At 38.3% G+C, this 18,776-nt stretch overlaps 1 protein-coding gene across 1 annotated transcript in view; it reads right to left on the bottom strand.

The window, feature by feature from the left end:
• Nucleotides 1-18,776, bottom strand: part of LRRC2 (leucine rich repeat containing 2) — a 65,383-nt gene that overhangs the window by 34,957 nt on the left and 11,650 nt on the right. The window contains exons 2-3 of the mRNA XM_005426889.2: nt 18,576-18,776; nt 5,440-5,596 (exon numbers count right to left, since the gene is read on the bottom strand). The exon at nt 18,576-18,776 is cut by the window's right edge and continues 9 nt beyond it. Of these exons, the coding sequence (XP_005426946.1) occupies nt 5,440-5,596; nt 18,576-18,776 (358 nt within the window). The remainder of the gene's footprint in view (nt 1-5,439; nt 5,597-18,575) is intronic.

Here is an 18,776-nt window from a genome sequence, read left to right as displayed (position 1 = left end):
AAAATTTTCTGTGATTTCATAATGAGGTATGCCTAAAAAGCAGTTATTTTTAATCCTAAATATTTGGAAAATCAAAAATGGGAGAGGACGCAGTACAAATATTTTATTAACAACCATTTGAGAAGTATAATTTATGGGACAAAAAAATCCCAGTATAACCTTACAGTTCCACGCCAGCACAAAGGCTTTGGCAACATATAGAACTTCAGTTCACTACTTCCTATGTGAATATGAGGATATGTTGTTGGATATTTTCAATTATAGCAATTACTAATGTACTAGCACTACTTTACGTGCAACAATTGCACTGCAGCCACAGAGTCAAAGCCAAAGCTGTAATCTCACTCAGAAGACAAAGAAAACCCCCTTGCTACACCTCATTCATGATTTTTTCTCTGTTATTCCTAGGCAAACCATTTTAAGACAGACAACTCCATTCTGCACTTCTTTTCTTTTCTTTTCTTTTCTTTTCTTTTCTTTTCTTTTCTTTTCTTTTCTTTTCTTTTCTTTTCTTTTCTTTTCTTTTCTTTTCTTTTCTTTTCTTTTCTTTTCTTTTCTTTTCTTTTCTTTTCTTTTCTTTTCTTTTCTTTTCTTTTCTTTTCTTTTCTTTTCTTTTCTTTTCTTTTCTTTTCTTTTCTTTTTTTCTTTTCTTTTCTTTTCTTTTCTTTTCTTTTCTTTTCTTTTCTTTTTCTTTTTTTCTTTTTTCTTATTCTGATTAGAATATTTGCTATTACACAAGTACTATCAAATCAAAAGTATTTTCAGCCATTTTCTGTTACAAATATGTTCTTGTTCATTTACATATGTGACTATAAAAATCTGATATGAAATATCTGATAATGGATTCAACTCTTTCTTCTTTCTGATTCAGAGTGTAGCATTATCTTCTAAATCTAGTAAAACAGGAATATGAATGTCAATATTCCAGAAGTCCAGAAACTTCTACTGCAGCAATGATTCTTTTCATTGGAAATATTCCTGTCACCTGATGTTCTCTTATACCTTTACCTCTTGTGAGAATAAAAAGTTGTCATAATATGCCTAACCAGGTTATCCTCTGCTGGATGATTTGTTGATCTAAAGTTGACTTCAATTCTGTCTGAAGATTAAAGACTCAACAAAATGTAGTTCACTGCCAACATCAACTATCTGTCATTGCTCTCAAGTACGTTTGAGCCATGATATTTAACTAGTTGTTGCTATTTTGTAAGCAGAAGACAAAATGATGAAAACCTTAGCACTTAACCTTTTCAGACACCTTACTTTCTGATTTAACACTCAGTCCTCACTCTTTGCTTAGAGCTCCCAAATCAAACCTACATCGATAATTTTCCTTGTGAAAATTTAGTAGATAAGTTGACTTATATATAAGTATACTTAAAATATTAAAGATTTATTTAGAAGCAGTATTCAAAAACTTCAAAATATCCAAGACCTTCCATAATATTGCCTTATGAAAATAATTAATATTTCCAATACACATTAATATTCATCTCTGTATGTATATATAGTACATGAAATAAAAGCACAGCTATTTATAATTTGCAATCACAACCCTTTACACATAAACAAAGAGAGCATTACAAAAATTAAGACTAAGCTCCTCTGTAATTCATGCCATAACAAAAGAGCAGTTCCAGTGCCTTGCTAACAGGTGGCCTGTCAACACACAACATTCAGTAAGACTGAAGAGCATCAGGAAGTTTTGGCAAAAAATGCTGAACAGTCTTGGATTGGATTTTTGTATTGTTTAATTTTAGACTACATGAATGATTATGCATTATTTTCTGGATAGGCTAGAATTACTACTGCAATATAGAATTATATATAAGTTACATAGATAGATAGATATTCGATATAGATAGAGATATGGGTATAGATATAGATTAGATATATAATATATATATATGTAGGTATAAGTAATATCTATAGCTTAGCAAACTTCTTAATTTAGTTATGCGGTGTCTAATGTTCAAATCTATGCTTCCACTGAGGAGTTATTAGATTTAATGAATCTTGAGAAATAAAATTTCTGAACAAAAGTTGCCGGGCGAGAGGAGGATAGTGAGTGCTTTAACACCATGTCTGAGGGAAGCCCTACAACAAAGGATTTTCTAACATTCTCTGGCCCTTCCAGGCAAATATTTGCATAACAAAACAGCAACAAAAACATTGAAAGAAATAAATCATGGGTGTAAGCTAGCGAGATAAACATATTGGAGGGAAAGTGAATGGGAATTACATAGAAGATACTGATGAGCAGAAATCCCATAATTTTAATGCAGTTGAAAGAACAGTGATTGCTACTAGAAACAATGAGACCTTTTTCCTTGTTTCCCAAAAAAAGACTGATAAAGGCTCCACATTACCTTCTACTAGAACAATCTACCTCTCCCCTGGTCATCAGTGGTGTTCCCCAGGACTCAGTGTTGGGGCCAGCCCTCTTTAGAGTCTTTATTACAGAATCGCAGAATCACTGGGCTGGAAGAGACCTTCAAGATCATTAAGTCAAACCCAGATCATCAAGTCCGACCCAAAGATCACTGAGTCTAACCCAAAGTCACTGTTGATCTGGATGTGGAGATCAAGTGTCCCCTAAGCCACTTTGCAAACAACACTAAATTGGGTAGGAAGATTGATCTACTAGAGAGTAGGAAAGATATTCAGAGTCATCTGGACCAGCTGGACAATGGACCAAGGGCAATTATATGAGCTACGTCCTGTCCTCGGGTCACAATAGCCCCAGACAGCACTACAGACTTGGGGAAAAGGAGCAGGAAAGCTGCCTGGCAGAAAAGGACCAGGGGATGCTGGTTGAAAGCCAGTTCAGCAGTGTGCCCAGGTGGCCAAGAAAGCCAAACACATCCTGGCCTGTATCAAAAATAGTGTGGCCAGCAGGACCAAGGAAGTTTTTGTCCTATTGTACTCAACATTGGTGAGACCACACCTCAAATCCTGTGTTCAGTTCTGGGCTCCTGTCCTGGTTTTGACCAGGAGAGGGTTAAATTTTGCAGCTGCCAGGAGGGGGCATTCCTAATACCCAGAAGTTATTCTATACCACTTCACAGAGTTCACAGGGGTAGGAGAAGGGGTCTCTTCTGGTCAAGGAAGTGCAGTTGGATATCACTTTGCTCTGTAACTGACATTCCATCTGTTTCTAGTACATTGTTCTTATCTCAACTCGTGATCTTTACGTTTTGTACCTCAAATTTTCCTCTCCACATGACTGAAAGGGGAGGGAAGAGGGAGACAGGAATGAGTGAGTGGCACATGGTTTGGAGTGCTTCAGTGGGAACATTAAATTAGGGAATACCATTTCTAATCCACAAACCTCAGACACTGAGGTGATGCAGAGCATCCAGAGAAGGGCAACAGAGCTGGAGAGCACAAATTTTATGGGGAGCAGCTGAGGGAGCTGGTATTGTTGATCCTGGAGAAAAGCAAGGCGACCTTATCACTCTCTACAACTGCCTGAAAAGCAGGGTATAGCAAGGTTTGGGTCTGTCTATTCTCCCATGTAAAAAGCAGGAGAAGAGAAAGGATGAGAGGAAATTACCTCAAGTTGCACAGTGGGATGTCTAGATTAGATATTAGATGAAAAATTCTTCACTGAAAAGTTGGCCGGGCATTGGAACAGGCCACCCAAATAACAGGCAAAATTACCATCCTCGAAAATGCTAAAAAAATGTGTGCGTGTGTGTCACTCAGGGACATGGTTTAGAGAGGAACACAGTGGGGATAGGTTTATGGTTGGCCACAATGATCTTAGAGGCCATTTCCAATCTTAACAATTCTGTGATTCTGAGATCTGTGTTCATGCATTTATTGTAGAAAGAGATCTTAGTAGCATTAGTGGGTGTTTTTTTTTAGGGATCATTTTCATTAACAGAGCATAACATTATAAGAATAAAGAAAAATTTTCCTGCTTCTACCTGCCTTGATGGTTAAGCAACAACCCCTTAAAACCCTCCGTTTAACGCTTTAGGGTAGCATCTGGCAGCAAACTAGCAGTCTTTCCCTTTTCTTCCATGCTATTTCCACTTTCTTCCAAACTATGTCTTATAAGGAGTTTGTCCATTAAACTCACTGACCTATCTGAGTTCTGCGGTTGAAGTGCTGATAAAACAGTTAATGTTCATTTTATGTCCATTATGTCCTGCTCGTGTCTTGTTTACTATCTGTTAGTGTGTTTAGATGCCAGGCTGAAGCTATAAAATGGAGCTCCATGTCCATGTAAAATTTTCTTTCTAAAATATAGTGCTAGTAAATAAATCAAAAGCATGAGTGTTACTTGACTAACAGAATACTAAGAGAGTAGAAAGTTCTAGCTCAGATTTCTGTGTTTTGGGATGCTCCTCCTCTTCCTGCTTTTTTTAGTTAAACTTTTGATATCAAGAGAGGTGAGGTTTTTATTCTTTAAACTGTTCTTTCTTAATGTAGATAAGGAATGGCACTCATGGGAAAAGCTTAGGACTGCTGTATTTCAAATCAAAGGCTGAGGTATCAGTACACCTAGGTACATGAGCTTGACACTGGTGAGCCCACAATGGGCCCAGTTTCTTCAGCTCTCAAACATGTCACCTGTTACAACTATATTTTTTCATTGTAAGGGTAGTAAATCCCTCTCAATACCAATACAAGCTTTTCTATTGTAAGACTGAAAAAATTAGGTGAGGCAAGCGTTAAAATCATTGTTACGTAGCTTAAAATGGCAAGGACCAAAGTATTTAAGCATTGAGAATTTGTTTCTCTAAAACTTAGAACACCAGGTTGAGTAGATTTGGTTTAGATATCATAAAGAAATTCTTCGCGGTGGAAGCAACATCCCTGGAAACATTCAATGCCAGGTTGGAAGGGGCTCTGACCAACCTGGTTTAATGAAAGGTGTCCCTGCCCACAGCAATGGGGTTGGAACTAGAAGACCTTTAAGGTCTCTTCCAATTCAAATTTTTCTATGAATAAATTGGTCTATGATATGTCTCTTTAATAAATTAAGATCATTACTGAACTCTTAAAAAAATTAAAATGTATATTTTTGCAGGATTCTATTTTTTTATTCCATTTCCCCGCAATCTTATGTTTCAATTCATCTTGTTTGAGGCCTAAAATTCTGTAATATTTCTATTTTTCTTAATCTGTAAGAAATATAAAACACCACCTGTTCCACAAACAACTCTCCATCTATGTGAATACAAGCAATAACTGCCTTAGATAACAAAAACGTCCTAACTTTTTCCCACATCATATTCATAGCTCTCAGGGCAATTTTGCAAGTATAATAAAAGCCAGAGAGATATAAAAATGTAGTGGGGACTGTTCAGTGTAAAGGAGGAATACAATTATCAGTAAATTAACAAGAATATCCATGGATACTCATTTCTCTGCAATAGAGTTAAATGGTATGAGTATAAAATATCTGAACATCTTGGACCAACTCACCAATCTCTGCTGGAAGATGGTTGATTTGATTTTTTGACAATTCCAATACTCTCAGATCTTGAAATAGTGCAAGGTAGGCTGGAATGGTTTGTATCAATGTATTGTACACATGCCATTCTTTCAGATAGACCTGTTCTTTCAGAGAATCTGGGAGCTCCTGTAAATGAAATAAGAGCAGGTAAATAGAAAGCATGAACTTAGAATTTTGTTACCCTGTTTCCAAATAGGGAGAAAAATTCACTTTGCCTTAATTATCTTGACGTAGAATAGTAGTTTGCCAACGCCTTAGAGAAGCTGTCTGCTTTTCAGGAGCACTGCAGCTGTCTTCATCACCACATATTCATTTTTTTAATTCCTAATGCAATTATTTGCTCTAAAACAGAAACCTATCTGAAGAACTCAATCTGTTTGGTGTCTCACACATTATTTCCTTTTTCCAGATGGAGGATTTCTTTAAAACGCATTTCAGTGCTTTAATTCACACATCAAGATGTAGTAAAATGCAGCACAGAACAGAGGGTATAGAGAATATCTAAACAGTGTTTGCTAAAAAAAGAAAAGAGGTGTGATTTTGCTCTGAATGCCTGCCAATGTTTCAAAACTTGTTTTCCAAGAGGGAACAGAAACCATTTCAGATACTATACACAAATATCACCTGGCTTAACTTCCTAAGATATTGTAGCAATGTTAAAAAAAATTTAAAGGATTTCCTTAGAAACAATGAAATTGATTTTTAAATTTAAAAACAAAATTGAATTTTCAATTGGTCCACATTTGCAAGTAATTTTTTATTTAATCATGCAAAATCCTTTGCTTTCAAAATTCAAAATAATTTTGAAATTTCCTGTAATTTCTGAGTTATTTTCAGATTATTCTATTTAACAAAAGTCTTCAATATATGAATGAAACCTAAATTTATAAAGCTTTACATTCTTACAAAATTGCTTTAATTAATTGGTAGTCACTTCAGATGTACATGTCTTTGTTTGAATTGTCACCAAATTCTTTGAACTTGAAACAGACAAAAATCAATTCCAAAAGTTGAAGGTCAGATCATTTAACCCCCACTTTCTTAAGCAATGCATAATTTGCCAGTCTGTCCTACCTTTTATAGCACTGTGCACTGGTAACGTGTGGAATAAATAATCTGGAAGAGGTTCTACCACTAACTTTGCTCTGTATGAAGAGATGTAAGTGTTTTGGCCTTTGATTCTTTTATAAATTTCAGATTTGTTTCCTGTGCACGAAGAATATGGCGCAGTAAGAATTACTGGTTTTTATAAAAAGGATGTTGCCCTCTTCTTTTTTTTCTAGATTTCACAGTTTTCCCAAGACATGTGTAAGAATGATGCATTTGAAATTTTTAAAAATGTTGAATTTCTAGTATTAGCAGTAGTGCTACTTAACTCTTAGTTAAATTAAAACATATAACTGTAATTACAGATATTCTGGACTGTTAATCAGAAGCCATTTTTTGGTTGTTATTGCCTCTCGTTTCAGTAATTTTCAAATTTACGCATGCAGACATAAAATCTATGCTTTGTTGTTCTGGCTTGCTACCTTCCCTTCCATATTTTATAAGATAATTTCATTTCTTACTTCACTTTCTGATTAGGTGTATGTGTGTATTGCATTGTGATCCATCTTCTGTATTTGTCAGTTTATGACAATTAAAAAATAAAATGCCTCAAATGCTTCAAGGCTGGTAGTGAGAAACCTCTCCAACTTTGTGGAATTAGTTACTATTTCTCATCTTCAATGCTGTACATTTTTCTGCAGCAAAATAAAATTACAGAGGACAACAGCAAATGCAATTAGTATTCTCTTTCCTCTCTTTAAAGAATAGAGGGAAAACCATGATTCAGAGAGAGAGATTAATACCCATATTGGAGAGGAAAAGATGTCTATATAAACAGACACTATTTTCCACTCTATTTCTCCACGCTGCAGGTCAGTCTCTGCTTTTCTTTTGACCTAAAGGGTTTTTTCACGTTATTGTCATGACACACCATCTCCAGCTCTTGGGTGGCAAATACAGCCCTTTGTCCCCTGAAGCCAACAGCCATGCTCTTCTCCCACACTGAAGGGAGAAGAAAAAAATTCTCCTTGATACATGCAGCATACAAGGCTCTCTACCAGATCAGGATCAAACTCATTCACCATTTTAGAAAAATTAAGCCAAAACACAAAAAATATTTATTATTAATGCATAAAATTTTTTTAACTCTTAATGTCTGAGTTAAGACTTGTTTAGAGCACCAAGATATTCCTGTGCAGCAACAGAAATACATTTAGACACTACTTCAAAAGAATGGAAGTAGATTCCATTCTTCTACCAACTGCCAACTTGTTTTCCTTTCTTGCAAATATTTCTTTATATCATATGATCGTATTTACAATTTGCAAATGCAAGAATGTAAATACTTTGCTACTGTGTGCTTTTGCAATATTTTCCATTTTAAAATGTATTTATGTTTGTGTTGCTGAAACATAAATTGATGTGATATTTTGCTTCATTACAAACTAGATAGGAATGGGAACGAAACTTCCACAAGCTTTATGTTTGTTTTACTCTCTGATTCTCTTTTGTTCTTTTGTAATCTTCTGCTGCCATGCTAAAGCTGGAAGCCTGCTGATAAATTGCTGCGTGAAGACTGACACTTGGAGGATAGCCAGTCTTTTGCCTTTAACAGCAAAACAATACCTCGGACTTGTTTGATTTTTGGAAGAGAAAAAAAGTTTTAAAAGGAAATAAATAACAAACATACAACCATTGCTGATTATAATATCTCTAATTAGAAGAGAATTCACCTGCTAGACCTGAGCCTGAACTAAAACTGTGATCAAAGCTCTAAGTTTAAATTTGGTTTCTTTTCCAGCTCTATACTTTTATCCGTAATGGGCCAAAATAAAATTTTGAATCCAAACCTCCCACTCTTCTAAAAAAATTTGAAGCTAGTTCTAGGCACTCCTTGCTGCAGGTTCCCAGCACAACACTGGCACTGTCCTCATGCCCCTCCTGTCGTCCTAAAACAACTGTGTGTTTTCTTTCACCCAGTGTGTGAAAGGCCAATCCACACAAGCATTCTTTGATTAATTTACAGTTCTGCATAGAAAGGGTTGCTGGGTGGCAAGCCCTAAACTTTAACAGGGCAATTCTATCAACAATCCTTCTGACATCTGGACATCACTCCCCAGTCACTGGCTGCCCAGGCTGGGGGCACCCCAAGCAGCTGAAGGCAGACAGGGCTGAGATCAGCAGGGCCACAAGCACTCGGGCTATGTGGGAGGGGGTGGTTTAGGTCAGCTGGAGCCTCTGTGTGGGGAAAGCAGGGTCTGCCAGGCATTGCTGCTTCCAGCTGGGTTCCCCCAGTCCCAGACAGCTCTGCACATGCCACCCTGCTGTTATGAGGGTGCTGGGGTGTGTGGTCCATTGCCACAGCAGCACATTCCAGGGCCCTTTGTGATGCAGGGCTCTCATGGTGCCTAGAGACCACCGTTACACAGGGCCACGCCCTGACCCTGAGGTTACTTAAAGAGCACTAAAACCTGGAGTGCCCAATCCCAGGGGAACACTTCCTTCAGGAGGTAGCATCTCCCCTGGATGCCTCAGCGGCAGAGATTGCCAAAGGGGTACCGGGTGAAGGACTCAGGGGATGGGACCACCAGCTCCTCTTCCTACTCTTCCTTTTCCTCTTCCTCCTCTTCATCTTTCTTCTCCTGCCCACAGGTGGGCAACCTGCAGCCATAGGCAGCACTGCAGGCAGACAACCACTGTGTGCCTCTCACCACTGAAGCTCAAGAGATGTCCAAGGCAGCTGCTTCTGACTTCATCAAGCAGGTGACAGCAGCAGAGGCAGAGAGCCAGGGAGCTGCTGCACACAGCCCCTACAACCCACCCAGCAGCTCCTCGCCAAGCCCTTTGGAAGCCCACATCCTCCACAGGCAATGGGCAGGGGCAGCAGCAGGGGCAGTCCTGGAAGTACCAGAGACCAAGAAGGTCTTGGTAGAGGAGAGGGAATGCTTGAAACTCTACGACCTCCAACACCGCTTTCAAGTGGAACACAATGAAAACCAAAGTTGGAGTGCTAGAAAAGAGAAGCCTCCCCTCCCGTGCCTCACACGTCAGGCATGGTCAGAGTACTGGGGTTTTAACAATGGAACATCCAACCTCAGCAGCCCACCTCTAAGAAATAGAGAAGTGGGCCCAATTTGGACCCTGTTTTATGAGCCCCCCTGGAAAGCTGAAATGAGGGGTATGAGGATGACAGCACCATGCAGAGCAGCAGACAGAGAGAGATAGAAATCTGCAATTCACAGGCCCAGCTGGTCATGCCCCAGCTCCTCCACATCAAGCTAGATGGAAGCCCATGTCCTCATCAGGCAGCAAGGAGGACTGGCAGCAGGGGCACTCCTGTCATCAACAGCAACCAAGGCAGAGGCCTTGGCTAAGAGGGAGAAATACTGGGAAGATAGCAGAGGCCACGAGCTGTCCCAAGAAGAGGACAGCACAGACGAAATTTGGAGGACTAAGGAAGAGAGTCTTTCCATGCCCCTTCCACATGAGGCAAAGGAAGAGCCCCGGGACAGTCAGCTACACACACCCACAAGCACCAAATTGGATGCGCCAAGGTGGGTCTATAACAGGCCTTCTTATGACCTGGATCTTCTGTCTGGCTTGGACAAAGGCATGGATTGGGAGGAAGAATGTTTTTTCCACTTTGAAGGCAATGACATGTGGGATATGAGGGAAAGAATCCCTTCCAAAGAAAACACTTTCTGCCAGGAAGAGTTGGTGGCATGCAATAGGAAATCATTTGAGCATATCCCATGCATATATGCACCTACAGCTCTCCCCACGCATCAGGTCTCCCTCTTCAGGAGGGCACTCGGTGCTCTGTGCAAGTTGTTCCACTTGCATCACAAGACAGACAGAGTTATAGCATCCCCCTGCCAGCATCAGGTGGACCTCTGGAGATGGCAGCTGGCCCTAAGCCTGTGCAAAATCTCTGTAAAATCCCAGAAGATAATGGGCTAATCTGTATGTCTCAAACAACAATATACAGATGGATAGCTGTGGATCCAGCCAAGTATTTTGGTAATAAAATATAAGAATTGTTGATAATAACCAAGAATTTTTGGTAATGACATCCCATGGGAAAGAGCAGGATGCGACTGGAGAAGGCAGCCATGCAGTAGGCTGTGCTGGCCCAGGTAGAGCAGCACTTTTCCAGGACAAACATCTTGTTGGAGCTTCCAGAGATAAGCGCAACACAGTACCACCTAAGCACATAACAAGGCCAAGATGCAGCATTTGACTGCAGGGGGATATTAAGGCCACCCAAAACCCCCAAAGTCTTCCATTCCAAAGTCTTCCAGAAATGCATTTCCAGAAATGTCTGAAAGAATGGACTGTTCATGATGACAAATTTGCATGGCAAGTGAGAGGCCTGCCTTTAGGGCAGGAAAACCTCTCTATAAAAAGTACCTCTAGTCAAGTCCAGGGGGAATTTCTCTCGTGATATTAGACTTGTGGAAAAAGGAGATAATTGTTTCCACTCACTCTCCTTGTAACTATTCTGATTGGTCAGTAAAAAAGACTGTATTTTTTGTAAAAACAGAAATTTTCTGTAAGTTTAAAAATTTAAAAACAAAATTTAAAACAAAAATTTAAAAACAAAATTTTCTGTAAAAACAGAAAATAGAGATTGACCATTAATTATGGAAAATTAAATGTGAATATTGCACCTTTAACAGCAGCAGTGCCTAACATTGCTGAGTTAATTGCCATAATACAGGAAGGCCATAATACACTTTCACCAAATACCTCAGGGAGACTAGGACTCCTTCATGCTAGCACATTTTACCCTAGCCCAAAAAATTATCTATAATTCCAGTAGATGAGGGGATAATAATATATTGATGACGTATTGATTATGGGTCCAGACACAGATAAAGTGGGAAATATTCAAAACTATATTATTAAGCACCTTGAAGATGTAGAGTTAAAAGACCCCAGAGGATAAAATTCAGTGCCCTATTTCCGAGAAAAAATCTTGGGAAAGGAGGTGCTGTTTGTGTCCCTGCTGAGACATTAACCTCAGTGTAGCAAGTAACTGTGCCACAAATAAAAAAGGAGCAAGGCCACCTAAGAAGCTCTGCCCATAGCCTGTCATCTCTGCACTTCTATCCCAATATGGTACCCCTTGACAAAGCACTGAGGGATGTTCCCACTCCCAAGCACACACTCCACAGGCCTAATTTGGGACTTTTTCACCCCGTGGCTTGACTTTGGCCCCAGTTCCTGGAAATCAAGATGCACTGGACCTATATCCAATAGGCAGTATTTGTGCAATCCCTCACACCCACTGCCTGTTAAAGATTATTTTGCTCCCATAGTGTCCCTAAATATATTTGATGGACTATAATGACACCTGAATTTGCAAGATGAGGAACTGTCTTGTACCATTTGGATTAGCTTTGAGATTTAAGATACACCTTATATAGTTATCAGACCACATCAAAGGGCAATAGAAAACATCACATGGCAAATACATATACCAAGCAATTGGACAAAGTATGCCTCTGGAGAACCAAAATTGCAAGTCCAATAAGTATCAAAAAAGGCTTTACAATATCAATTTCTTAAAGAACAAGATGTATGTGGTATTCTAAATTTAGCCAACACAGAATGTTGTATAACCATTCATTTTGCCTCTACTTCCATTAAGGAAGCATGAGCTGAGATGAAAGAGATAACTGGCTAAATTGCAGAATTGTTTCAATCCATGAAGCCAAATGATTGGCTTAATGGTTGGAGCCCCAGGTAGACATCCTGGCTAATGTCTACATTCTGATCATTAGAACTCCTTAGGGTGGGGCTCATGGTTACTGCCATTTGGAATGATGTTGTTAACTGGATTTATTTTCTAAATTATTGGAATGGTAATTGTTTCATACATGTTTTATTGCATTGTCTCTTCTGCTTCATCCTTATTTTCTCCCTCTGTATGGTATGTTCACATTACCACCACAGATGAAGACTATGATCAAAGACTACAACCACTGATCAAAATTTAAGTAACAAAGTGGTTAAAGAAAGGCTTAATAACATTTGCAGCATATACTTTAAACAAGCACTTACTGGTAGCTATCTTCTGCTTGTACTATTGCCTCTACCACTTTATCTCTCTCTGCCTCCTCCCCACCTTAGTCTTTTTCCCCATACTCTTAATAAACTTGGTACACAAAGTAAAATTTGTGTTATTGTACAAATATAGTGTACAAATATAGTGTATAGTATTTGGTCGCATTTGCACCTTCATTTGGGCAGAGAAATTTAATATCAAATTGTAACAGTAATTTACTGATAAAGCTCTGTGAGCTTTTTGGGGCCCTCTGGCTTTTGTCATTCCTTTCAACCATGAGCATTTACAAATCTGTGGTGGGACATCACAGTCCCAAGGGAGCAATGTGGGGGCCTTTTTGTGGCCATGTCAATCAAACAGGATGATTTGCCAACTCTCCTCACTTGTGCCTGTTGCTTCTTGAGAGAAAGAGGACAGCAGGCAAAGCCCATGCCGACAGGCAGAGCAGGAGAGCCCCCCTGCTCCTCTTCTATGGGCCAAGCAGACGCCCTGCCCTTAGCCTCTCCTCTGCCTCTTGCACTCCAGCTCCTGACCGGCTGGAGCTCAGAAGCAAAGAGGGATTTCATCCTGGCAGTGCCGCCAGGGTGAACATTCCCCAGGCGTTTTGGGTTGCTGGTTAGTTGGTGGACCTGGCAGTTAATGGATGGAATCAATGAACTTAAATGTCTTTTCAATCCTTACTGATTCTATGATTCTGTGAAATATAGTATGTCATGGGACCACCTTTTATAATAAATGTGGTTGTGACTGAGTCAGGAATGTCTTTTTTCATTTGGTTTGGATTTTTTTTTTTCCCCAGGGTGAAATCTCTGGGGAAATCACTGGAATTTACATAAGTGAAAGAGAGATTTTCCCTGTCCTTTCAATGCAGCAATGCTTTTTGACCCTTTGTATGCAATAAATGCATCAGTGTGAGAAACAGTTGGGAATAACAAATGGAAATTTACTGTTCTCTGTGAAAATACATGTTATGTTAGACAATAAAATTGTGAGAATAAATACAAATATAGTTGCTTGCTGCCTTGTTTTGTGAGGAAATTAAATGCAAGCAAATCATGATTTATGAGTAAAGAATTTTACCACCACTCACTTACTTGCACATCTGACATTAAAGTTTTTTAAAGTAGGTATGCATCCAAATCCTTTACTTAGGAAAAGCAGCATAGCCAAGAGCAGTCCTACTCTATATTTAAGGAACATCATCAGCTTTCCTCTGCCAATATTGATATCATAGCATTTAAAAATTTGTTTATCCTGAATGTTTTGTGAAAAATATTTAAAATTCACTGATTCGCTGGAGAATAAACATTCATTAATTAACAGCAGAAAGCAAACACTCAGAGGGGAAAACCAGAGTTAAAGTGATTTAGTTTAAAAATTCCTATGAATATTCATGGCATTATTTTGCCTCAGTTTCTAGTTCTAATGGTTCTGTTTCTCTGAAGAACTAATTTAGTTGAGTAGATACATGTTTATGTGTACAGAGGTTCTCAAGTGTTGCATCAATTTTGTTTTTTTTTTCCTAGGCATCCAATTCAAACACGAAATTCAAAGGTCCATAATCCATCCATATATATATATATAAAACTCCCAAATAAGTAATTTTATTTTTCTGGAACATACCTTGGAAATCTGAAATTACTTGTGGCACAACATACCACTGTCATGCTTTCAAAGTCCCAAATGTTTTGCAAACACAAGAAGACTTAGAAGGCTCACTGCTGCGGTAATACAACTGGATTCAGCCCCTTTTTTATTAAAAGAGAAAAAGAGGAGAAAACCCGTCTGATTGCATTCACAATATCAGGTTGTGATTCTGTGATTATGAGACCAGATGATTTTTTACGGTATGCTTTTTTCTTACCTGACAGCAAATACTTATTCATTACTGTTGCCAGCTGGCAGAAATGCACACCCATGGGAGGTAGACACTTGAGTCACAGAACCACAGAATCACAGAATTATCTAGCTTGGAAAAGACCTTCGAGATCATTGAGTCCAGCCTATGACCTAACACCATCTTGTCAAACCATGGCACCAAATGCCACATCCACTCTCTTCTTAAACACCTTCAGGGACAGTGATTACACAAACTCTCTGGGCAACCCATTCCAGTGCCCAATCATTCCTTCTGTGAAGAACTTTTCCTTAGTGTCCAGCCTAAAATATTTGTCCAATATGTAAAAGGGAGACAAGGATCCCTGAACCTTAAGGTTGTTGTCAAACAGCCCTAGCCAGATGGAGGTTTGACAGGTAAGGTTATGTCATAAATGTAGTTATCAACCACTGCCCATAGGCTGAAGCTAACTACATGAGCAGGCATGGTTAAACAACAACTCAAGATACAAAATGTCTTTCAGATTCAGAGGGAATTGAATAAGGATCTGCATAAAGAGAAAACATATTTTTCAAAATTCATATACTGTAAAATTAAGTTCAAGGCTCTTTAGCTTCTACTTTGTGTCTACTTGTCTAACCTAGCATTTTTTGGTGTGAGCTTTTTGCTTTCATGTGAGCTACACAGAGCACTGTAGTGTGTCATTCGCTCTTGCAATCTAACATTTTCTCCTTTTGTTTTCCTGGAATCAAGGCAGTTTTCATTTCTATACTTATCCCTTTCAAGGCATGACCAGTGCTAGCTGTATCATGTTTAAGACTGTTATTCTTGCTTTTAAGAAAACCTGATTTGTACTTGATTCTTCTTATTTCTGGTCTCTTTTCACTGATGTCACTGTCACTCTAGCTTTGTTAAAAACACAAACTGCAATGGTCCCCTGTCTTTAACACTTTAACACTGTGTCATAATTTAAAGCCACACTGTGGCTTTAAATCCATAAATCACTCACTCTATTCATCTTCTTCGCAGAAATACATGCCTTTAAGGAGGCCCATAGACGTGAACACTAAAAGTAGAAAAATACCAGAAAGTGTTAAAGGCTAATTACTACAAAATTATTACCCTTTTTTCCCTTACTATTTTGTTGATGTCAAAGAGCTTTATCTTTTCTCAGATGTGTTAAAATAATTACTTTACAAGGAACAGTGGGTCTCCACCTAATGAAAATTCATTATCATATAAACAATATTTGAGAAGTGGGGAAAAAAGTAGCGCAAAGTCTCAAAGGAAGACATTCCTATTAGGAATTCAAAAGATGTGATCTGCCCTGATTTTCACCTTTACTAAGGTTCTCAGAAGAGGGTCTGACATTATTTTCAAAAAGGCAAGACCCAGATTATTTTCAAAGTATTTACCCAAGATATCCCAAACTCTTGTGGCTGGGTGAATATAATTTTGTATCCAAAAGTACTCTGCTGTGCAGGGTATCCTCAGAGATAAGGAGAGACCATGCTCTCCAGGTGTCAGACAGACTCCTGGGCTTTTGCTGAAGCATTACCAAAGCCAATGACTACATCTCTCAACTGCTAGGTTAACAGTTTTTCTGAATGAACTTAAGGGTCTTCTCCAGCCTAAACAATTTTATGATTCCATCATGTAAGGTTTTACAAATTCCCTTTTTAACCTCCTACTCAACAATGCAGTATCAGTAAACCAGATGCTATATGAATATAGAGCACAAAGCAGCAGCTTCTTTCCAACCAGGCTATATTTTTACCATCTAGACAGCCTGGGCTCTCTGACACTGAGACCTGTGAAAAGGATGTGTTAAAGCCACATCCCTGTGCTGGGGATTACTCCTCTGTGTGACTTAGCTTCCCAGCATCCTTAAAAAGAAATGGTATAGCTCAGAACAAGCCTTGTTCTCAAAATTAAACCTCTAAGTCACACCAACAACCTACTCAGATTTAGCTATCAACTGTCTAGAGGATATATTACTGCTTCACTGATGGGAGAAAAGGGGAAACATAATAGTAATACTTATCAGGTAAAAGGAAGATAGAAGATTCAGCAGCTCGTCCCCAAATGGATACTTTACAGGACTGTGCTGTTTCCTGCTGCCAATGGTAAGTGGCCAGTCAACAGCAAATCCAGCTTGTTATGTGCCCATAAATCTGCACAGGTAATCCCAACTCTGACTTCTCCAATTCCCTGAGTGCTTAATCACTGAAACTTTCAACTCATAGATGCATTTGTGCGCAAAACACATAAAAAAACCTAAACCACAATTGACACTACAGCTCCCAGCTACATAACATACAGACTTCTCTGAAAAACTGTCATATGTCCACATATTTTATTCCTGTGCAGATTGCTAGACAATGCAGCATTGGTTTTACAGTCTGAAAATTCATTTTGCTTAAATGTGAATATTTTCTTTTTGTGAGAAAGTAATAGGAGAAAAGACTATAGTATCTGATTCTGTCTTTGGTTCAGAAACAGCAGTTCAGATTTTAAAAAGCAAAATTAGTGGTATGATTTGTATAAGAGACAAAAAATTCTGCAGTAAGTGATATACACTTCTTTCAGAACTTTGTCTAGTGGGTTTTCACAATTTTAAAATAATTGTTATCTGTCAGAAGGTGACATTTCAACTTTAAAGAAGTACTGATCTAGATAAATCAGCTGTGATTGTATTTTTGTCTGCAGACATCTGAGCTATTTTTGTCTGCAGACATCTGAGTAACAGTTTGTTGTTGGAACAGGAAACCCAATTTAGCTAAGCTAGAGCTGGACAATGAGACTTGAGGGCTGTTTGATATGGACACACTGAGCATCTGATAAGAAGATATTAAAACCCATGGTGGTTAGGAATGTACTGCTCAAGGTGGCATAATATACATAGCAGTACATCAATTTCTCTTAAATGGAGTTTTTCAGGACATCAAATTAAAATTAAATGTCCTTGAAAAGACAACAACACATGCATGTTTGATTTTGCCTCCTAATGTAAAGCTACACCCTGATACATTAAGGATATTTGCAGGTTCTACTATATCAGTGTCTAAGTAGCTGTAATCTCTTTCTCTTAGGTTTTTTTTTTTCTTAAAGTACCTCTAAACTAAAGTACCTGTAAACTAAGGTTTATAATACCCAAAAGAATGCAGTATTTGACTATACATCTTAAACATCACTTTCAAAATCCCAAGTTCTTGAATGAAGAGATGTGGTAGCTCCCCAACAACCAGTCCTACCAGGTCAGTGATTTGTATCAGTTGAAGAGTCTCCTTAGTAGAGCTGAATGGGAATCAGGGTTTTCTATAGCCCAGAAATTTCAAATATTGTATGTTTATTCAGAAGGAAATTAAAGCAAGAAAGAAAAATGAAAACTGAAAAAGAAAACACCATGAGATTCAAGATCAAATCTAGGATAAAGTTGCACTTCAGGTCAATCAAAAAATAATTCTAGCTTCTTTATCAACATTTTGACTTCTATTTTTTGGAATGACAATACCACATGAAAAATTCAAAATTTTAATTTCATATTATCATTAATAACATTTCTCCAAATACAGTTCAATCAAAGCTTTCACAACTCCAGAAATCTTTAGACAAGCTGTAACCCATCACTTGCTCAATTTCAAGCCAGCACTAATTCATATCTTACCTGCAAGCTGCTATTTCACATCAAACATATCTGCAATTCAAATGTGGCATTTTTTCAGTAGGACCCTTGTGGATTGATATTAATATTAGTTTTAAACTGAGCAGAGCTTGAGAAAGTGTTATCACACCATTAGAAAAATAATACAAATCTCTGATTAGTAGAAGACAGCAATAAGCCAACAAATATTATTTTCATGTCTCTTTGTGCACTGGGGAATTTTAGAGAAAGAGACCTCATTGCAACATTATTGCCCATACCAAAATTTTTGAGGGGGATGAATTACATGTATCAGCAGAGAATTTAAAATGCTGATACCTGAAAACTAAACCACTACTTCAGATTGAGGTAGAAAATACTTTGGTCATTTCTAACACTGTGTAAAAGCATCAGTTTCATATTTGCCATGAAAAGGGTGAGATTAAAAGATACAGTCTAAGAAACCCAAACTCTTCAGCAACAGAAACATATTTTCCATTAGATTTACCGTCCACTGCTCTCCAGAAAGCTGAAAAATAAACTTGTTTTGTTCTTTATTTACTCCATCTGACAAGGCATGACTCTTCTTGAGCTCAGGATTCTTTCCACGGGTGTCCAGGTTCTTCTCATTGATGTCTACAAAGCCATTCTTGAGGTATTTTGATTGAGGAATACCTTTCTTACGGCACTCTAGTATAAAATTCCATTC

This window comes from Geospiza fortis, unplaced genomic scaffold (assembly GCF_000277835.1).
Source record: "Geospiza fortis unplaced genomic scaffold, GeoFor_1.0 scaffold325, whole genome shotgun sequence".
In the NCBI taxonomy this organism is placed as follows: Eukaryota; Metazoa; Chordata; class Aves; order Passeriformes; family Thraupidae; genus Geospiza; species Geospiza fortis.
Note: the sequence above shows the minus strand (reverse complement) of the source record. Positions and strands in the feature narration are given on the sequence as shown.